The sequence below is a fragment of the Aristolochia californica genome, unplaced genomic scaffold, assembly GCF_029961685.1.
Source record: "Aristolochia californica isolate CCGP_79_NKW_82.1479 unplaced genomic scaffold, dmAriCali1.0.hap1 SCAF_10, whole genome shotgun sequence".
NCBI lineage: Eukaryota > Viridiplantae > Streptophyta > Magnoliopsida > Piperales > Aristolochiaceae > Aristolochia > Aristolochia californica.
This window is the reverse complement of record NW_027181771.1, coordinates 25,712,899-25,728,234: the sequence shown is the minus strand read 5'-3', so window position 1 is coordinate 25,728,234 and position 15,336 is coordinate 25,712,899. Positions and strand designations below refer to the sequence as shown.

Here is a 15,336-nt window from a genome sequence, read left to right as displayed (position 1 = left end):
GAATAGAATAATTACATAATACTTCATTTCCGCAGCTTGGGTCTTAAATGTCATGTGATCCTCCCTAAAGCATCAGCGTGGCAAAGTATTGCTCAAATTCTTGATCGATGGTTGGCTTTGAAGCAATGCTTTGGGCTTCTGCGCACAAAACCACCACAAGGCTTTATTATGCCGAATGATCAAATAAATGCATTGACTACGCACTATGGAAAAGATACATAGCAAGAAATAGTAGTGTCTCAGGCTATTCACTCATGCATTGATCAGATTTCGACAGCCCAAGGCGTGTACTCTTTCTTAGTAAGAATAAATCACCTTGGTGGCTGCCCAATGTTCCTGACGAAAGTACGTTCAGATGAGGACTGATGTCATTCGAATAAAGCATCATTTCTTCTGTTGTCAATTCAGATAACACCTCTTTATCTCCATTCTCATACTCGGAGCACATAAAATCCGCATAGTTCATCTCGTAATCAGTCACTTGTTGGTTTTTTGAGTTTCTCCTTCTGATCTCAAAGTTTGCTGCATCGTCCCCAAGTTTTCTCTTGGCCGTCCTGCTTTCCAGATAATACAGGTTAGAGATGAAAGCATTGCCATGGTCATTGGAGGATGTGCAATGTAGATCATGATCAGGTCGTTCTTGACTATCGGCATCTGCAGACATGGCTAATTGAGATTCTTCGACGAAGCTGTTGCTGTCCTGAAATGATTCTGACTAGCTACGCGCGGGATCTACTGTCTCTCCTTGAATTAATTCCATTGAACTCCTTGCATATTCTTCGGATCCACATGGTAAATCTCCGAGTTTTGGTTTCCGCCCGGGATGACCCGCCTGGTCATCCTGAAACTTCCTCTTCTCATTTACGTAATATATACTATCATGGAGAACTTCGAGAGGAGGGAAGCTGAACCAGAGTTACACGTTAGGAAGAAACATCATTGCAACTAGTGAGAATAATTAAAGAAACAGAGGAATTAGTACCAAAAGAAGAGTGAGGTGCCTCATTAGGAGCCATAGAACGTATTTATGCGATTGAATCAATGTTCTGATAATATTTATGATTGAGAGGAAGAAGAACGAACAAAAAGGGCAACTACAATTGAGACAATAGTTTAACAGATTTGATTAGACATCGGCAGCAGGAACTTGAAGATTAGTCAGCACTCAACAGCAAACAAGTCTGCTCAAACTCCAGCGTAACAATTGGTCTGGGGATAAAGAAGTCAAAGTTTCTAAGAACTCAGGCACTAGACTGTTCATAGAGCCAGTCCCGGGTTCCTCGTCTTCTGGGTTTCCATAAGTTTGCTTGTTGGTTGTCTGGAAGGATATCATTAACACGCTGAACAGAACAATCGTAGGACGTTTTTTGAAGTTTTACCCATGTTGGCAAGCTTCCAACCAAACAGTTCCTAGAAATATGAATTGACCCCGACATCAATCGGCTGAAAACATTCTTCAAAACAGAAAATAAGAAATAAATAAATAAGTTGAATTTTTCAAGAAGGACAAACAGAGGTTTTTTCAATTTCCCTGTACCGTGCTTCAGTTTCACCAACCGTTCAAGAGTCTCTTGCAGAAGCAGAGGCTTTATAAAGAAACAAGTCCAGAATCTCCACTCGGGTCCGAATTAAAGCGGGAGAGAAAAAAAAAAAACTAAAATAGCAAAAATCGACAGAGTAAAATAAGCAAAGAGCAAATAAATCAAAAGCAGAAAAACAAAAACCTGCCAGGAACAAATGGTTTCCAATTCTTCTCATCGCCCACCATATCGACCAAAGCGTTGAAACTCGATCTGAGTCTGTAATCTCTTCGAGGCTTGCCTGCTCAACGGGAAGATACGATGGAGCATATCGGTACTGAAGGAATGGAAACAGGACTGAGGAGGAGATGATCTACATTCTGTAAAGGGAGCGATCGCCACAGGTGCCATAGAGAAAAGTTCACGTGGAATTGTCAGAGGTACCCTTCTCTAATTCCTAACATGAACGAGTCAGGCTCAGGCATCAGCATCTCGTCTTGGAGGCCAAGTTTTTTGTAAAAGGAGTACAAAGGGTCATTTCAGAGATAATAAAGCCAATCAGGATAGAGGGGGTGGGGCGCCATGCCTGAATGCCAATCCAGTTCAGTTCAGATCAGCGAACTGATCATCATGCATCGTTACAAACTAACTAATCTGATTACTATTTGATTGTAAATCATTTATCTAAACACTTTTTTGTTTAACTTGTACTTCTTAGTAAATTGGCAAATCACAAATGAAAGATGGTCCTTGATGTGGAACTCACCGCTGGGTCTTGAACCCTTGGGCTTGGTAGCAGGTATGTAGGAAGTACTTTCCCACTTTTGCCTTGCTACGCAATTAAAGGAAGCCTCCCCCAACATTAGCCAAGGCTGGGGAGGCCACACCATTCTCGCAAATGGCTTTTTTTCAATTATCTTCATACTTATTTGTTTTATCCATTTATAAATGAGAAAGGAATAAAAATCGATACTTATTTACTCACTTACTATGTATTGAAAAGAATGTTTATTATTAATGATATTCCTTATATGATTATTTGGAACTATTGAAAAGTAAATTTATAATCTTACTTTAATTATATAAAAACTTGTTAATCGTTAAAGTTCTCTCCATTATATTAACCCTTGTTTTGCAACTTAGAGAACTTTGTAAAGGAAAATAATTTAATTTGTAATTCTCATGTGAAGCTTAAGGAGGATGAAAGTGCTTCTTCCCCTTGTTCAACACGCAGTCAGGAAGATACTACCCTCCCCCTACAAGGCTGCGGGTGGGGGGTAAGACCTGCCCCCTTTTCTTCTTCCAATGTGTTGTACAGCGATCACAGAGATCGGGGAGAAAAGAAAGGATGATAGGCCTTCCCTCCTCCCCCCTTGAAGGATGATGGTAGCACCGTGTCAGAGGAAAGTGAGGCCTCGCTCTCCTTTCTTTTTGATTTCTGTTACAAAGACCAGGACAAAAACACCATAATGAGAAACGGATTGCACCAACAGGTTGTAGATAAATGGAATAAGTAATGGAGCACTCGTTACCCATTTTGTCTACAACCCCTTCACAATCTTAGACAAGCAACCTTCCCCTATAACTTGCACAGCTGGGAGAAGGCCTTCTTGCCACCTGCGAGGGCTCCTGGCTGTTTGAGCATGGGGAGTGACATCTTGCATCGAGTATCATCTTGGCATTGAAGACACTGGTACTGTGTTGTCATAGGATGTGCGGTAGCGAACACCAGAGCCAATATGCCTTGATGTAGGACATATCCAACAAGAAATACTGGGACCCAGCACCTGAAGACGAAAAAATGATTCACATGAAGGATACTGAAAGTAGAAACAGTAATGCATCCAACTTCTTCGTCCTACCAAGACAAGGTTTTCGTAGGCACCAAGATCGTATGGGTGCCGATAAATATTTCCTATTTTTTCGGCCAGCCACATTGCCCTCACTCCTTCATGATACTGCGAATACATCATAGCATCAAAATTTTGTACAGAATTACTGGTAAGGAACACATCATAAAAGGGCACCATACCTCTATCGTTGTCTTGTTATGTAGAGTGAGATATACGTGCCATCCCAGCAGAATACTTAATGCTAGGGTCAAAGGAACAAGAAGCACTCCACAAATGATCTGCACAAATTTTCCGAATGAATAACTACATTGACCTTAACGAATTCAATTTTTGGGCCATCAGCAACCTTTCAACCAGGGGTCTCAGTATTGCATCCTAGATGTAATCTACAGACTTTTCAAGAGCCGACCAAGTGGACAAAAATTGCCACTCAAAATTGTGTTCTTTATCTACCATAACAATCAAAAGTGCCCAAATAACTTACAAAGGAAGGCAGATTGGATATTTGGTTCACATACTCAAATAAGGGGTTTCTAGTGTGAGGTCTTAGGTTCAAGTCTCAAACTAGGGGAAAGGATGTAGCTTATGTGTATAATAATAATAAATAATAAATAAAAAAGTAAAAGCTCACTAAGGAAGTTTTGAATGATCCTCCATTCTGCTCATTGTCACTATGAACATCATGAGCAGCACTACCCACAAGCAAAACCTGAACAAGATCATCATAAATAGTATGAGCGGCTTGTAAATTTCTGGTCACATTTAGGAAACTTAACCAAGGTAAAAAAGTATACCATGGCATAGATACAAGCTGTTACAGCATACATCACAAAGACGAAGAAAATCTTATAGTTAGCGTGGCCCACACAGTTATTTAGCCAAACACAATGATGATCCTGCATGCATCACAGAAAAATGTTAAAAGAGTATTGTTAGACTGGCTACAGAAATTTCAGGCATTTGATTTAAAAAGAAAGAAACTTTTTTTTTATCAAGCTAAAAGGAAAGAAACTTCAGAACAGCAAAATGGTTCGTTCATACATACCATCCTCAAAATGCACCTTTTGCAAACACGACAATGATGTGCACGAGGAGGTTTATAGTGTGAACACTTCTGACAGTATCTCAAGTCACCACCCTGTCCGAAAGTTGCCATTATGAAAACCAAATTCTCCAAAGAAATTCCATGTGACGGCAAATGATCTTTTAACATTCAGACAAAAAAGGCAGATGGAGCTTCTTCTTTTTTCTATAAGTATGAATTTTAGTGAAGCAAGAGAATGAGAATACAAGCAGCAACTAGCAATTAACAAACAATGAAAATCTCCAAATAAAAGTTATATCAGTGGATTTGGGCCTTTGGCTCGATGGCCACATTTTTTTTGGAGAGGGACAGGGTGGGGGGCGGCACGCCAGGGGTTTGTTGTACAGTCTGTGTATGTGAATCAACATTTTCAAGAAAAGAAAGAGTAATATAAGGGCAGAGCCTGAGCAACAACAGCAAGAAATTTGTAATCCATTTACAGCATCTGATAAGCACTATCAAGGCCCCATCACTTCGGAAGGGCCCAACAACATATATTTAAAGATTCTTAGCCTTTTAGCCCCAACTTTAGTTGAATTACCAATGCCTAAGAGACCGGCAAGAGAGGAGAATGGATTCGTCAAGCATGTGGAACACACCCATCCCAAAAGCCCAGTTACCCATGGAACTTCCATGAAAATTAATGGAGCCCATGGAAGAGAAAACCAAGGAGAGATAAATCAGGACGAATAACATGAATATTTTACATTCCCCTTCACATTCTTTCAACCAATGAACTTCTGCAGTCACTTTTCAAAAAATGAAAAAAGAAAAAAAGAACTTGTGCAGTCCAGAAATTTCTTCAGCAAACTCACCCAGGAAGGTATCTGGTGCATCACTTATTCAATGACTTTCCCTAAGGGACCACAAAGATATAATGAGCTTTTGGGAAAACTCTGTGATTCCTCTCTTTCCTATGAAGGGACCACAAAGATACAGACCACAATATTTTGCGCAAGTTCAGAAAAAGTCCAAAAATGCTTTGGTTAAGAAAAAAAATCAATGAAAGCCAGCAAGAAGCACAAGCTCATGTCAAGCCTTCTAATTATGATTGTGTTTTATATCTCTCTGGTCTAGCTCTCTCAACGTCTCTCTCCAATCCTATCTTTGGCCCCTCTTTCAACCCCTCTTTTCTACTTTCTTCTTCTCTCCTTCCCATTCCATTTTCTCTTTTAACTCCTCACTCTCAGCCTCTTGGCCCCTCTTTCAATCATTCCCTCTATCTTTCTTCTTTTCGTATTCCGTTTCCTCACTCTCAGCCCCTCCAAAACCTTCTCTGCATCTCTTAACCCCTCCAGCTATTATCCCGATTCAAAAATTATCCGATGGAACTGAATTTGGAATTATAACTTCAGAAAGTTTTTTGGATATCCAAATTTTAGACATCCAGATATTTACAAATGGGTTGGATTTGGAAATTTTCAATATCAAAACCGAATCCATTCAGTCTACAGCCCTATATGATTGAGCTTGTTGGGAGGAAGAGACAAGAAGAAGCTTGGTTTTTCTTCCTCATTGCCATCTAACAGATTACTCAATGCCATTGTTTCTAACTTGAGTAAAGATCGAAATCAAATAGAAAATTCTCCCACCTGATGTTTTTGTGTGATCTATAGCAGGCTCCACCTCAATGAAAGTTCAGTGTTTAATGGATTTGGAGTTAGCTTCATGCATGTAAGGGTGGCATCGAGCCAAGCCGAGCTTGACCAATGATTGGTTCGAGCTTGGCTCAAACCATGACTCCCTAGCTCGCCCGTTCATGAGCTCGAGCACTGTTTGTGGTAGATTTCATGCGCTCAAGCTCGATTCGAACTTGGCTCAACAACAAGTTGCAAGAGGAGGTGCAGCCCCCATTCTGGTATCTAAGGGGGGTTAGTGCACCACGGGTTCAAGTTCAAGTTCATGTGATTACATGCTTCATTGACTTGAACCCATTAGTGGGGAACCTCCGCCAGGTTCAAGTGAATGAAGCAAATCATTCACTTGAAGTGGCTATAACGTTAAGCGGCTGAATCAGGATTCCCACCTAAATCCTGATTCTTCTGCTTGAACTCGTCGGGCCTGAAGGAAATTTCCTCTTCTCATCGCTCACTCTGCTCTCGCTCCCTCGTCGCCCACCAGTCGTTGCTCTCGCTCTCATCGCTCCCTACTCTCCCTCTCACACTCCCTTCTCCCTCTCGTACACGCTCTCCCTTTTTTATCACCAGCGGTTCCAGCGGAATTGGGCTTGCCCTTGCCCACCGCGCCGCCTCCAAAGGGGACCATGTCTCCATTCTTGCTCAAAGCTTTGGGAAGCTTGAAGAGGCTCACAACTCCATCTGCCTATCCACTGGGGTTGATGTCTCCATTTACAATGCTGACGTTCGGGATTTCGAGTTAATAAAGTATTTCTCTTTTCCAAAAATTCAACAATATCTTTGTAAAAGATTCATGTAAAAAGGCCCTTATCAAATGTCAAAGATTTTGAAGCAAACTACCTACTCTCCATCATAGTTGCCACATGTGTAGGGATGAGGGATGGCCATGATGATATGGAAGCATGACCTTTCTAGGCCTCACACAATTGCATCTCAATATTCTTACAATTTAGCTACAACCTCAACAATGATCGTATGAGGGCTTAATTTAGCACATCAAAGCCCTCCCAAAGGTCATCCATTTCCTTTAGGGTGCAATAAAAGATAACTCTTATGGCAGAAGGAAAAACACAATTGATGACCAAAATTGTAAATTTTGCATTAGTCATACAGAAACGATAAGTCATCTTTTGCTTCACTTCCCATTCTCTCAACAAATTTGGTCAGCCTTTGCACTCAACTTTGGTCTTCACTTTTGTTTCCCACCTTCACTTTTGATGCTTCTCTCCCTCCTTATTCCTTTTGGAAGACTCAAATAAGGTTTTCAAAAGATTAATATTGCCTCCACCACAAGGGATATATGGAAAGAACACAACAACAGGATTTTTGAAATCAACCAAAGAACATTGGGAGGAATCAATGAAACAATTATGCATTGTATATAGTTTTGGCCAACCAAACATCATGAAACCTTCCATTTTACTAGTTCTATCATCCAAAGAATGGAAGGTTATAATTCACTCCACCCCCCATCACATTGACAATTCGGTTGTTTGGCTTTCCCCTCAAGAGAGATGACTCAACTCAACTTTAATGGCAGCTCCAAGGGTGGCCCGACTGACATGTGGTTGGGGTATCCCTATGGATTCAAGTGAGAGATGCCTCCTTGTTTTCTCTACTCCTTTTGGGTAGTATAATTTTACATCGGCAAAGATAAAAACTATCCATCAAGGCCTCATGCTTCCGAGATCATTTTTTCCCCTTACCTTGGAGGGCAATTCAACAGTGATTATCATATGTTCCTTGGGAAGAAAGGTCTTCTAGGAGGTTCTTGATGTACTTTGATGAGATCAAGGATATTTGCAACCCTTGACTATCACTTGACAGCACACTCAGACTCACACAAGGAAGGGAACTAGACAACACCTCTCTAGCAGCAGTTCACTTCTTTTGTGAATGTTTTGTAGTCTTTTGTGTGTTTTGACGATTTTGTATCTTCTATTTTTTCCTCACATCCATTTATATTGTACTCTCACATATATTTCTTGCTATTAGACGGAGCTCTAATAATGAAATAAAAACTTTCAGAATATTTGACAGCTGTTTGATGAATCATCAGAAATTCAATAGAGTCCAAAATTTGACTATGCTCTTCCTTCCAAAAAAGCAAAGATAAAATACACTTGAACTTGTTACAAAGCAAATAAAATCTTGAACTTTTACTTCGAATGTTGATGACAATGTTGAGGTTCGGTGTTATGCACACAATAACATTATTATTTTAATTTACTTTATTTATTTCAGTTTTAGGCCGCAGGGGTATTTTTTGGAATATTTCATTTATAGGGGTATTTTTTTAATATTTTATATTAAACCCTAACAGTGTGAACCCTATTTAAGGGGTAAGAGTAATGAGAAAGACAAACATTGATTTTAGGTTAATTTTAGGTTAAACAGGCTTGGAGCTCTCCTTACGAGTTCTAGGGTTTAAGCTTCCCTTTGGCTTGATCTTCGTCTTCCTCTCCATATCTCCCTACGATTCCACGTGGTCTCCCTACGTGATCTGGGACCGTAACATTCGGCTTTTCATGGAATGAGAAAATATGGGTGCAGTCTGTGTGTGTAATCAACACTCAACAAATATTGTGTTGACTATAATCTACAACCCGACGATAAAAAAAAGTAAGACGAATTAAATATGTGTACATGTGTGTGTGTGTGTAAGTGTTGGGTTAATAGAGCAGTCAAGTTATTTATGTGATACTAGACATAGGAATAATAAACCTGGCTACTGAATGAGTCGGTCACACCAGAACATAGTTAATTCAAGTTGGATCCAAAAAGAAACTTATACATGTGTCTCCTACACAATTCAATATGTCCAAGTATGTTGTTCTATCCATGTCCATGAAGAGAAAGTCTACCATGGGTACATATAGGGGTGACATCGAACCGAGCCAATCAATCGCAATCTCAAATCGAATTCGAAATATGGGTTTTGTTCGTTTAGTTACACGACCCAAGCTCGACTAAGCCTCAGTTTGGTTCGTGAGCTCGCAAATCAGACCAGTAACTTAAATTCCTTCGGACCTTCGGGGTCTTCACTCTTCAGCTTCGGGAAAATCGGGATAACAAGTTGCAAATTGCAAAGACGGGACAGAAAAATCGCCGCTCTCATGTCTAGGTCTCTCCTCCTCTCCCGTACACTCTCCAAAACTCCACTAATGCCATCTTCTCTAACAAATCCAGAGAGTCTAAAAACTCTCGAACTCTGCCTGGAGGGATGCCCCATTTCAATAGTGCCATCACCATGTTCTTCACCGTCAAACGTCGAGATTTGCCAACAGTGCCCTGTTTCAATAGCCTCTTCAATCAACTGGTTTTCGCCAAGATTTGCTATTGCCGACGAAAAAAGGGAAATTCCTCATCAAGGTTTGGTTTTGTCAAAGGATCAATTTTCTTATTTTCTGTTTTTTTTTTTACTTATGAATCTATTGTTTTGTGAAGGATTTGGTTTTTGTTTATTTTCTTCTACTTATGAATCTAGGGTTTGATTTTGAGAGTAATTTTTCAGTTTTGTATGCGTTGCTTCTTGTCCCTACTATCTACTACTGTGTCTTGTATGTGCACCCAACCCTATCGCATGTTGATAGGCGCTTGTAGAGGTCATGCCTTGTAGTTGTTTGATAATTGGTCTTGTATAAAATACAATTTCATGACTTGCTGAATTGACCTGAATTTAGGGATTGGGCGGATGAGGCTAGTGGGCTAGGGAAACTTGCCCTTGAAATCGTATAAGTCCCCTCTTCAAAGAGTCCCAAGTCACCTCTTCACTTCTAATTGAATTGAAAACAATGTGAAAACTGCAAAAAGTCCCAAGTTTGTTGGTTTGTATTTTACAAATGAAGAGTTTTTATAGAGTTGAATGCTGAAGATGCCTTGTGAAATTGTTGGAAAATTTAAGGCACAAAAGAGATTGTGTGTCTAAAATAAAAGAGAGCCTAGTTTAATTGTGCGAGTCCGTAGCCATAAAGCTCAAAAAAAACAAAAAAAAAAAAAATGTTGGTTTACACTTTAACTTAACAAGAAAAAAATAAGCTTCATAATGAAAAAGAGATAAAACTCGAACCCGACTCTTAAATTGCAAAGTTTTAAATGTAAGTTGGAGCTTGAACCTGGTTCGAGTTCAAGCTCAAACTCGGTTAAAATTTTTGGGCTTGAGCTCGATTCCAAATTTACGCTCAAGGCTGGACTCGAGTTCGAAGTATTCAGATCAAGCCAAACTCGAACAAATGCAGGTTCTAGCTTGGCTCAGCTCAATGGCACCCCTAGGCACATAGATGTGACTAGCAACATAGCCTCAAAGCAATTACCAAAAGATATTGCAAACCAGTAAGAATCACTACTAACCTTCACCTCAAATTAGGAACAATTCTATTATGCAATATAGGAATCAATGTTTAAGGAAGCACATACAATTAGTTGGTTGTCATTTTTGGCTATGACAAAAGTTCTCTATGAATGACAAAGAAATTTAGACAATATTTCCAAGAATACCTAGTAGCTTTCTGTTTGATAATTGTTCTCAAACTAACACAATGATGGAATAATACATCTACACTCAAGAGATATAGGCAACAGCAAAAGATTCATAAGAAAGTATGTGAAACCACAAGTACATTTATCTTTCTAGATTAGCCTGCCTAGAGTTGAATTCATGCTTAAAGAACTTGGATAATTGCTGGCTACATTATTTTATTGGGGTGAAAGGCATACACTTAGTAAAATTTTATGAGTTCTTAGTTGTCTCATTGATAGTGATAGTGTTAGTAAATATAATTGCCGCAATAAAACCAGTTATCCATGCAAGCAAGGCAATCCAAACTACAATAAGGACCAACCTGCCTTGAACTGATACAAAATAATGCCTTGAAGACATTTTATGATGACATTCAAAAAAAAATTCACCTCTTTTCTGAAAAGAGCAACAATACATCGAATTAGAGAGAAATAGCAGTTTCAAGTGGCTGTTTGAACTTTGATGGAGTTTTCGCGTTTTGGAAACACTCAAATATAGTTCATACAAGTACCCGGTTCCACCCATTTGTCAGTTCTGTTTTAGATTAACTTACAAATTCTTTTACGTGCCAGCACAGAAGGATGAAATGAGCTTACAAAGTGAATATACAGGCACGAGGGTATGACAAAATTACAGAAGCAATAACATTTGATTCAGATAATGCAAGACCAAAAGTTATAAGGAAACAAGAACAGAGATTAAAGACGAAACACAAAAAACAGAGTATCTAATAGACTATACCCCCCAAGTTTTTAACTAACTAAAAGCATAAAATTTTAAATATCCATATTAACTAATAACAAGAGCAAATGAAAATTGGAATTTCATTCATGGTAATAATTCATTTTAGGAGGAGATAGCGTGCACAGGATTGATGATGACGAACGTTACGTCACAAGCTACCTAACACCAGATATCTCTTCAGGTAATAAAATGGACCGAATACACATCTTTTTATTCCATGATATATACTGCAAAATATTCCGAAGACAAACACTCGTTGGCATCCGATCCTCAAAAAGGTCCAATACCCCATATTAAACACGAAACTTAAATAACTATCCTCAAAATACCAATTGGAAAATCCTAAAAGAGAAATTTCAAGGGTAACATACTCACCTTCCGCTTGATCTCGTGAATTGAGCTTTCAGCGTCTTCAATTTCCGGTACGAACGAAGCGGGAATATGACCTGGATCCCGCACGATGGCAATACCGTATGTAACAGTCGACATAATGACCAAGAATGTGAAGACGACAGCATTCAAGAGTCCGGATGAGGTGCTTAGACCGAGCCATTCATCGATCACGACGAAGACGGTCGTGTAGTAGAGAAATCCGATCGCCGACAGAACGACGAGAATTGGAAGGGACACGTAGTTCCGCTTCATTAGCATATCCAAGTTTTATGTGATCTAGGGTTTTCACTGCGAAGAGTTTTTAGGTGCAGAAGTCAAGGAAGTGCTCCAACGTAACGATGTGGAACTGAAGCTAATGAAAGAAATAAGAAGCTCAGAAAAATCAGACTGCGGCCATAATAAAAGGAACGGACGCCACCGGCGCTGGAGACGGCGGCGACTCCGCTTTTCCCCGGCAAGGGACGGCGTTGGAAGGATGGCAAAGAAAACGGTGAGAGACATGGAAGGGAAGGAGCTTAAAATTGAAATTTTTGAGAATGACGCAATTGTCCTTTTTCGTCGCTGAAATGACTCATTGATTTTGTCCTTTAGAAGGGACCGGTTGCTTCAACAGAACCTTCGATTACTTTCCAAAGAATAATTTGAACCGGGTTGTACTCCTTGCTGGGCGATGTCTATAATTTGAAGCAAGACATGTCCCTGGCAGGCATTGAGACTCCACGGCCCGGGTGCCCCTTGCACTAGGCAAAATTTATCAAAACAATTATTTTGCCAGCCTCTCACTTTTGGGTGCCCCTTGCACTAGGCAAAATTTATCAAAACAATTATTTTGCCAGCCTCTCACTTTTGGGAAGAGAAAAACTTGCATATGAGACCTATAAGGAATAGCAACATACAAATGCACATTTTAATCCACTAGCTTTACCTCTCAAGTACATGTAGAAGAGAAGTCACTAACCAACAAGTTGTTCAACCTGTTGTATTCTTACTCCAAGTATTACCAAATCTCTAAAACGGTATCTATAAAAATCCGCTTGCCCCCACAAAACTAAGCTAGTAATTTAGAGAAAGAAAATAGAATAAATAAATAATTTTGAACAATTCAGTAAAATTTGACATTCAAGAGGTCCGAACCAAGGCACCAAATTTCAAAAGCCTTTTGAAAAAAACGTTAAGAAACTCAGCAACCTAAATAGATCCCATAACGCTTCTTCATCAATTTGAGGAATATACAGCGAATACAAAATCACGTACAAAGAATCAACCAATAGATTGATCTTCAAGGAAAAAGCACTCAAATCATTGCTCACTACTAGCCGGTTCAGAAGTAGTTTGAGTTCGGCTCAGTTTTGGCTCGATTCAGTTCGATTTATCTAAATCTCGAATCAAATTCGAGATCAGAATGTTAGGCTCTCTAGCCATGGATCGAGTCACCCGGCGATCTCCTCTAGCTTCCAGATTGAATGACGAAGAAGGGAGGGATTTGGGGTACCTGGAACGCCCAATGGTGAATGACGTGAGCCTTGAAAGGAGCTCCAACCTTAGGCCTCTTTAGAGAGAGAACCTGATCTCATTTAGACTAATGATCAATACTTGTTTTCATTCCATCACTTGACGCCCTAAATAGGTCAAGGAAAACATCAAAGGTTCTATAATTACAATTAGACCCTTATGGAACTTCAAATTACAATTAAACCCCTAAGGTACTGAAATACAAGTTTACTCCATCTCTTCTCTTCTCCGGTTAGCCACTCTTGATGCTATGGAGTCCATAACATCACCCCCCTCCTGAAGAAAGAGCTTGTCCTCAAGCTCGAAAGTGGGAAATAGAGTCTGGAAGGACTCGAGTGTCTCCCAAGAGGCTTCTATCAATTCTTTGTCAGTCCACCGAACCAGCACTTCCCAAGCGTTGTTAACTCGCCTGGCTTGAAGGATCTGAGTGGGCGTGGGCATGGACCTGCCATCTTTGAGAGGAGGCAGAGGGGTATGCAGCAGTGGTGAGTCTCCCTTGAAAGGATTTAGAAGGGAGACATGGAAGACGTCATGGAGCTTGGCGTCTGGTGGTAGTTTCAAACGATACGCCACAGTGCCAATACGTTGCACGATCTAGAATGGCCCATAAAATTTTGGAGAGAGCTTATGGCGTTTGATGGCTGCAAGAGATAGTTGGCGGTATGGCTGAAGTTTGAGCCAAACAAATTCTCCAGGTGCAAAGGAAAGGGGACGATGTCCTTTGTCATAAGTATGCTTCATAGTTGCTTGTGAACGTTGTAACTGAAAGGGGACTTGAGCAAGCATTGCATCTCTGTCAGCTAATGCTTGGTCCAATGCCGCTACCCGAGAAGACCCCGGTTCATAAGAAAGTAGGTGTTAGGCTCTCTAGCCATGGATCGAGTCACCCGGCGATCTCCTCTAGCTTCCAGATTGAATGATGAGGAAGGGAAGGATTTGGGGTTCTTGGAACGCCCAATGGTGAAGGACGTGAGCCTTGAAAGGAGCTCTCACGTTAGGCCTCTTTTGAGAGAGAACCTGATCTCATTTAGACTAATACTCAATGCTTGTCTTCATTACTTCACTTGACGCCCTAAATAGGTCAAGGAAAACATCAAAGGTTCTATAATTACAATTAGACCCTTATGGAACTTCAAATTACAATTAAACCCCTAAGATATTGAAATACAAGTTTACTCCATCTATTCTCTTCTCCGGTTAGCCACTCTTGATGCTATGGAGTCCATAACATCACCCCCCTCCTGAAGAAAGAGCTTGTCCTCAAGCTCGAAAGTGGGAAATAGAGTCTGGAAGGACTCGAGGGTCTCCCAAGAGGCTTCTATCAATTCCTTGTCAGTCCACCGAACCAACACTTCCCAAGCGTTGTTAACTCGCCTGGCTTGAAGGATCTGAGCAGGCGTGGGCATGGACCTGCCATCTTTGAGAGGAGGCAAAGGGGTATGCAGCAGTGGTGAGTCTCCCTTGAACGGCTTGAGAAGGGAGACGTGGAAGACGTCATGGAGCTTGGCGTCTGGTGGTAGTTTCAAACGATACGCCACAGTGCCAATACGTTGCGTGATCTGGAATGGCCCATAAAATTTTGGAGAGAGCTTATGGCGTTTGATGGCTGCTAGAGAAAGTTGGCGATATGGCTGAAGTTTGAGCCAAACAAATTCTCCAGGTGCAAAGGTAAGGGGACGGTGTCCTTTGTCATAAGTATGCTTCATAGTTGCTTGTGCACGTTGTAACTGAAGGCGGACTTGAGCAAGCATTGCATCTCTGTCGGCCAAGGCCTGGTCCAATGCTTCTACCCGAGAAGACCCCGTTTCATAAGAAAGTAGTCGCGGAGGTTCGCGTCCATAAACAACTTGAAAAGGGGTAGTACCCAAGGCGGTGTGGTAGGAGGTATTATAACAATACTCCGCCCATGCTAACCAACGAACCCACAGTCGGGGCGTGTCCCCCACAAAGCACCGCAAATACATACCCAAGGTGCGGTTAACCACCTCTGTCTGGCCGTCTGTTTGAGGGTGGTATGCTGAAGAAAAAGCTAACTTAGAACCATGGAGCTTAAAGAGTTCCCCCCAGAATTTAC

At 40.7% G+C, this 15,336-nt stretch overlaps 1 protein-coding gene and 1 long non-coding RNA gene across 3 annotated transcripts; both read right to left on the bottom strand.

Annotated features, from left to right (window-relative positions):
* Position 1: 1 nt before the first annotated feature.
* On the bottom strand, positions 2-1,989 carry LOC137941609 (uncharacterized). The gene is made up of 3 exons (XR_011110420.1): positions 1,725-1,989; positions 316-905; positions 2-138 (listed from the first exon to the last, which is right to left on the bottom strand). It is a non-coding gene; the product is annotated as an uncharacterized lncRNA (long non-coding RNA).
* Positions 1,990-2,626: 637 nt separating this feature from the next.
* Positions 2,627-12,218, bottom strand: LOC137941581 (probable protein S-acyltransferase 16). Of its 2 annotated transcripts, XM_068787058.1 has the most exons (8): positions 11,733-12,218; positions 4,419-4,511; positions 4,168-4,269; positions 4,005-4,082; positions 3,553-3,651; positions 3,383-3,478; positions 3,053-3,307; positions 2,627-2,958 (listed from the first exon to the last, which is right to left on the bottom strand). In XM_068787058.1, exons 1-7 carry the CDS (start codon positions 12,006-12,008, stop codon positions 3,191-3,193), a joined length of 861 nt encoding a protein of 286 aa, XP_068643159.1. In that variant the 5' UTR covers positions 12,009-12,218; the 3' UTR covers positions 2,627-2,958; positions 3,053-3,190. The 2 variants fall into 2 exon arrangements, with proteins under 2 accessions (XP_068643159.1, XP_068643169.1); XM_068787068.1 differs by lacking the exon at positions 3,383-3,478.
* Positions 12,219-15,336: the final 3,118 nt, after the last annotated feature.

Coding starts and splice junctions, on each gene's coding strand:
- LOC137941581 (XM_068787058.1), bottom strand. CDS start 12,008: ATGCTAATGAAGCGGAACTACGTGTCCCTTCCAATTCTCGTCGTTCTG. Junction 4,512..11,732: donor TTCACGAGATCAAGCGGAAG/GTGAGTATGTTA, acceptor ACTTTCGGACAG/GGTGGTGACTTGAGATACTG. Junction 3,652..4,004: donor GATCATTCAAAACTTCCTTA/GTGAGCTTTTAC, acceptor AAATTTGTGCAG/ATCATTTGTGGAGTGCTTCT.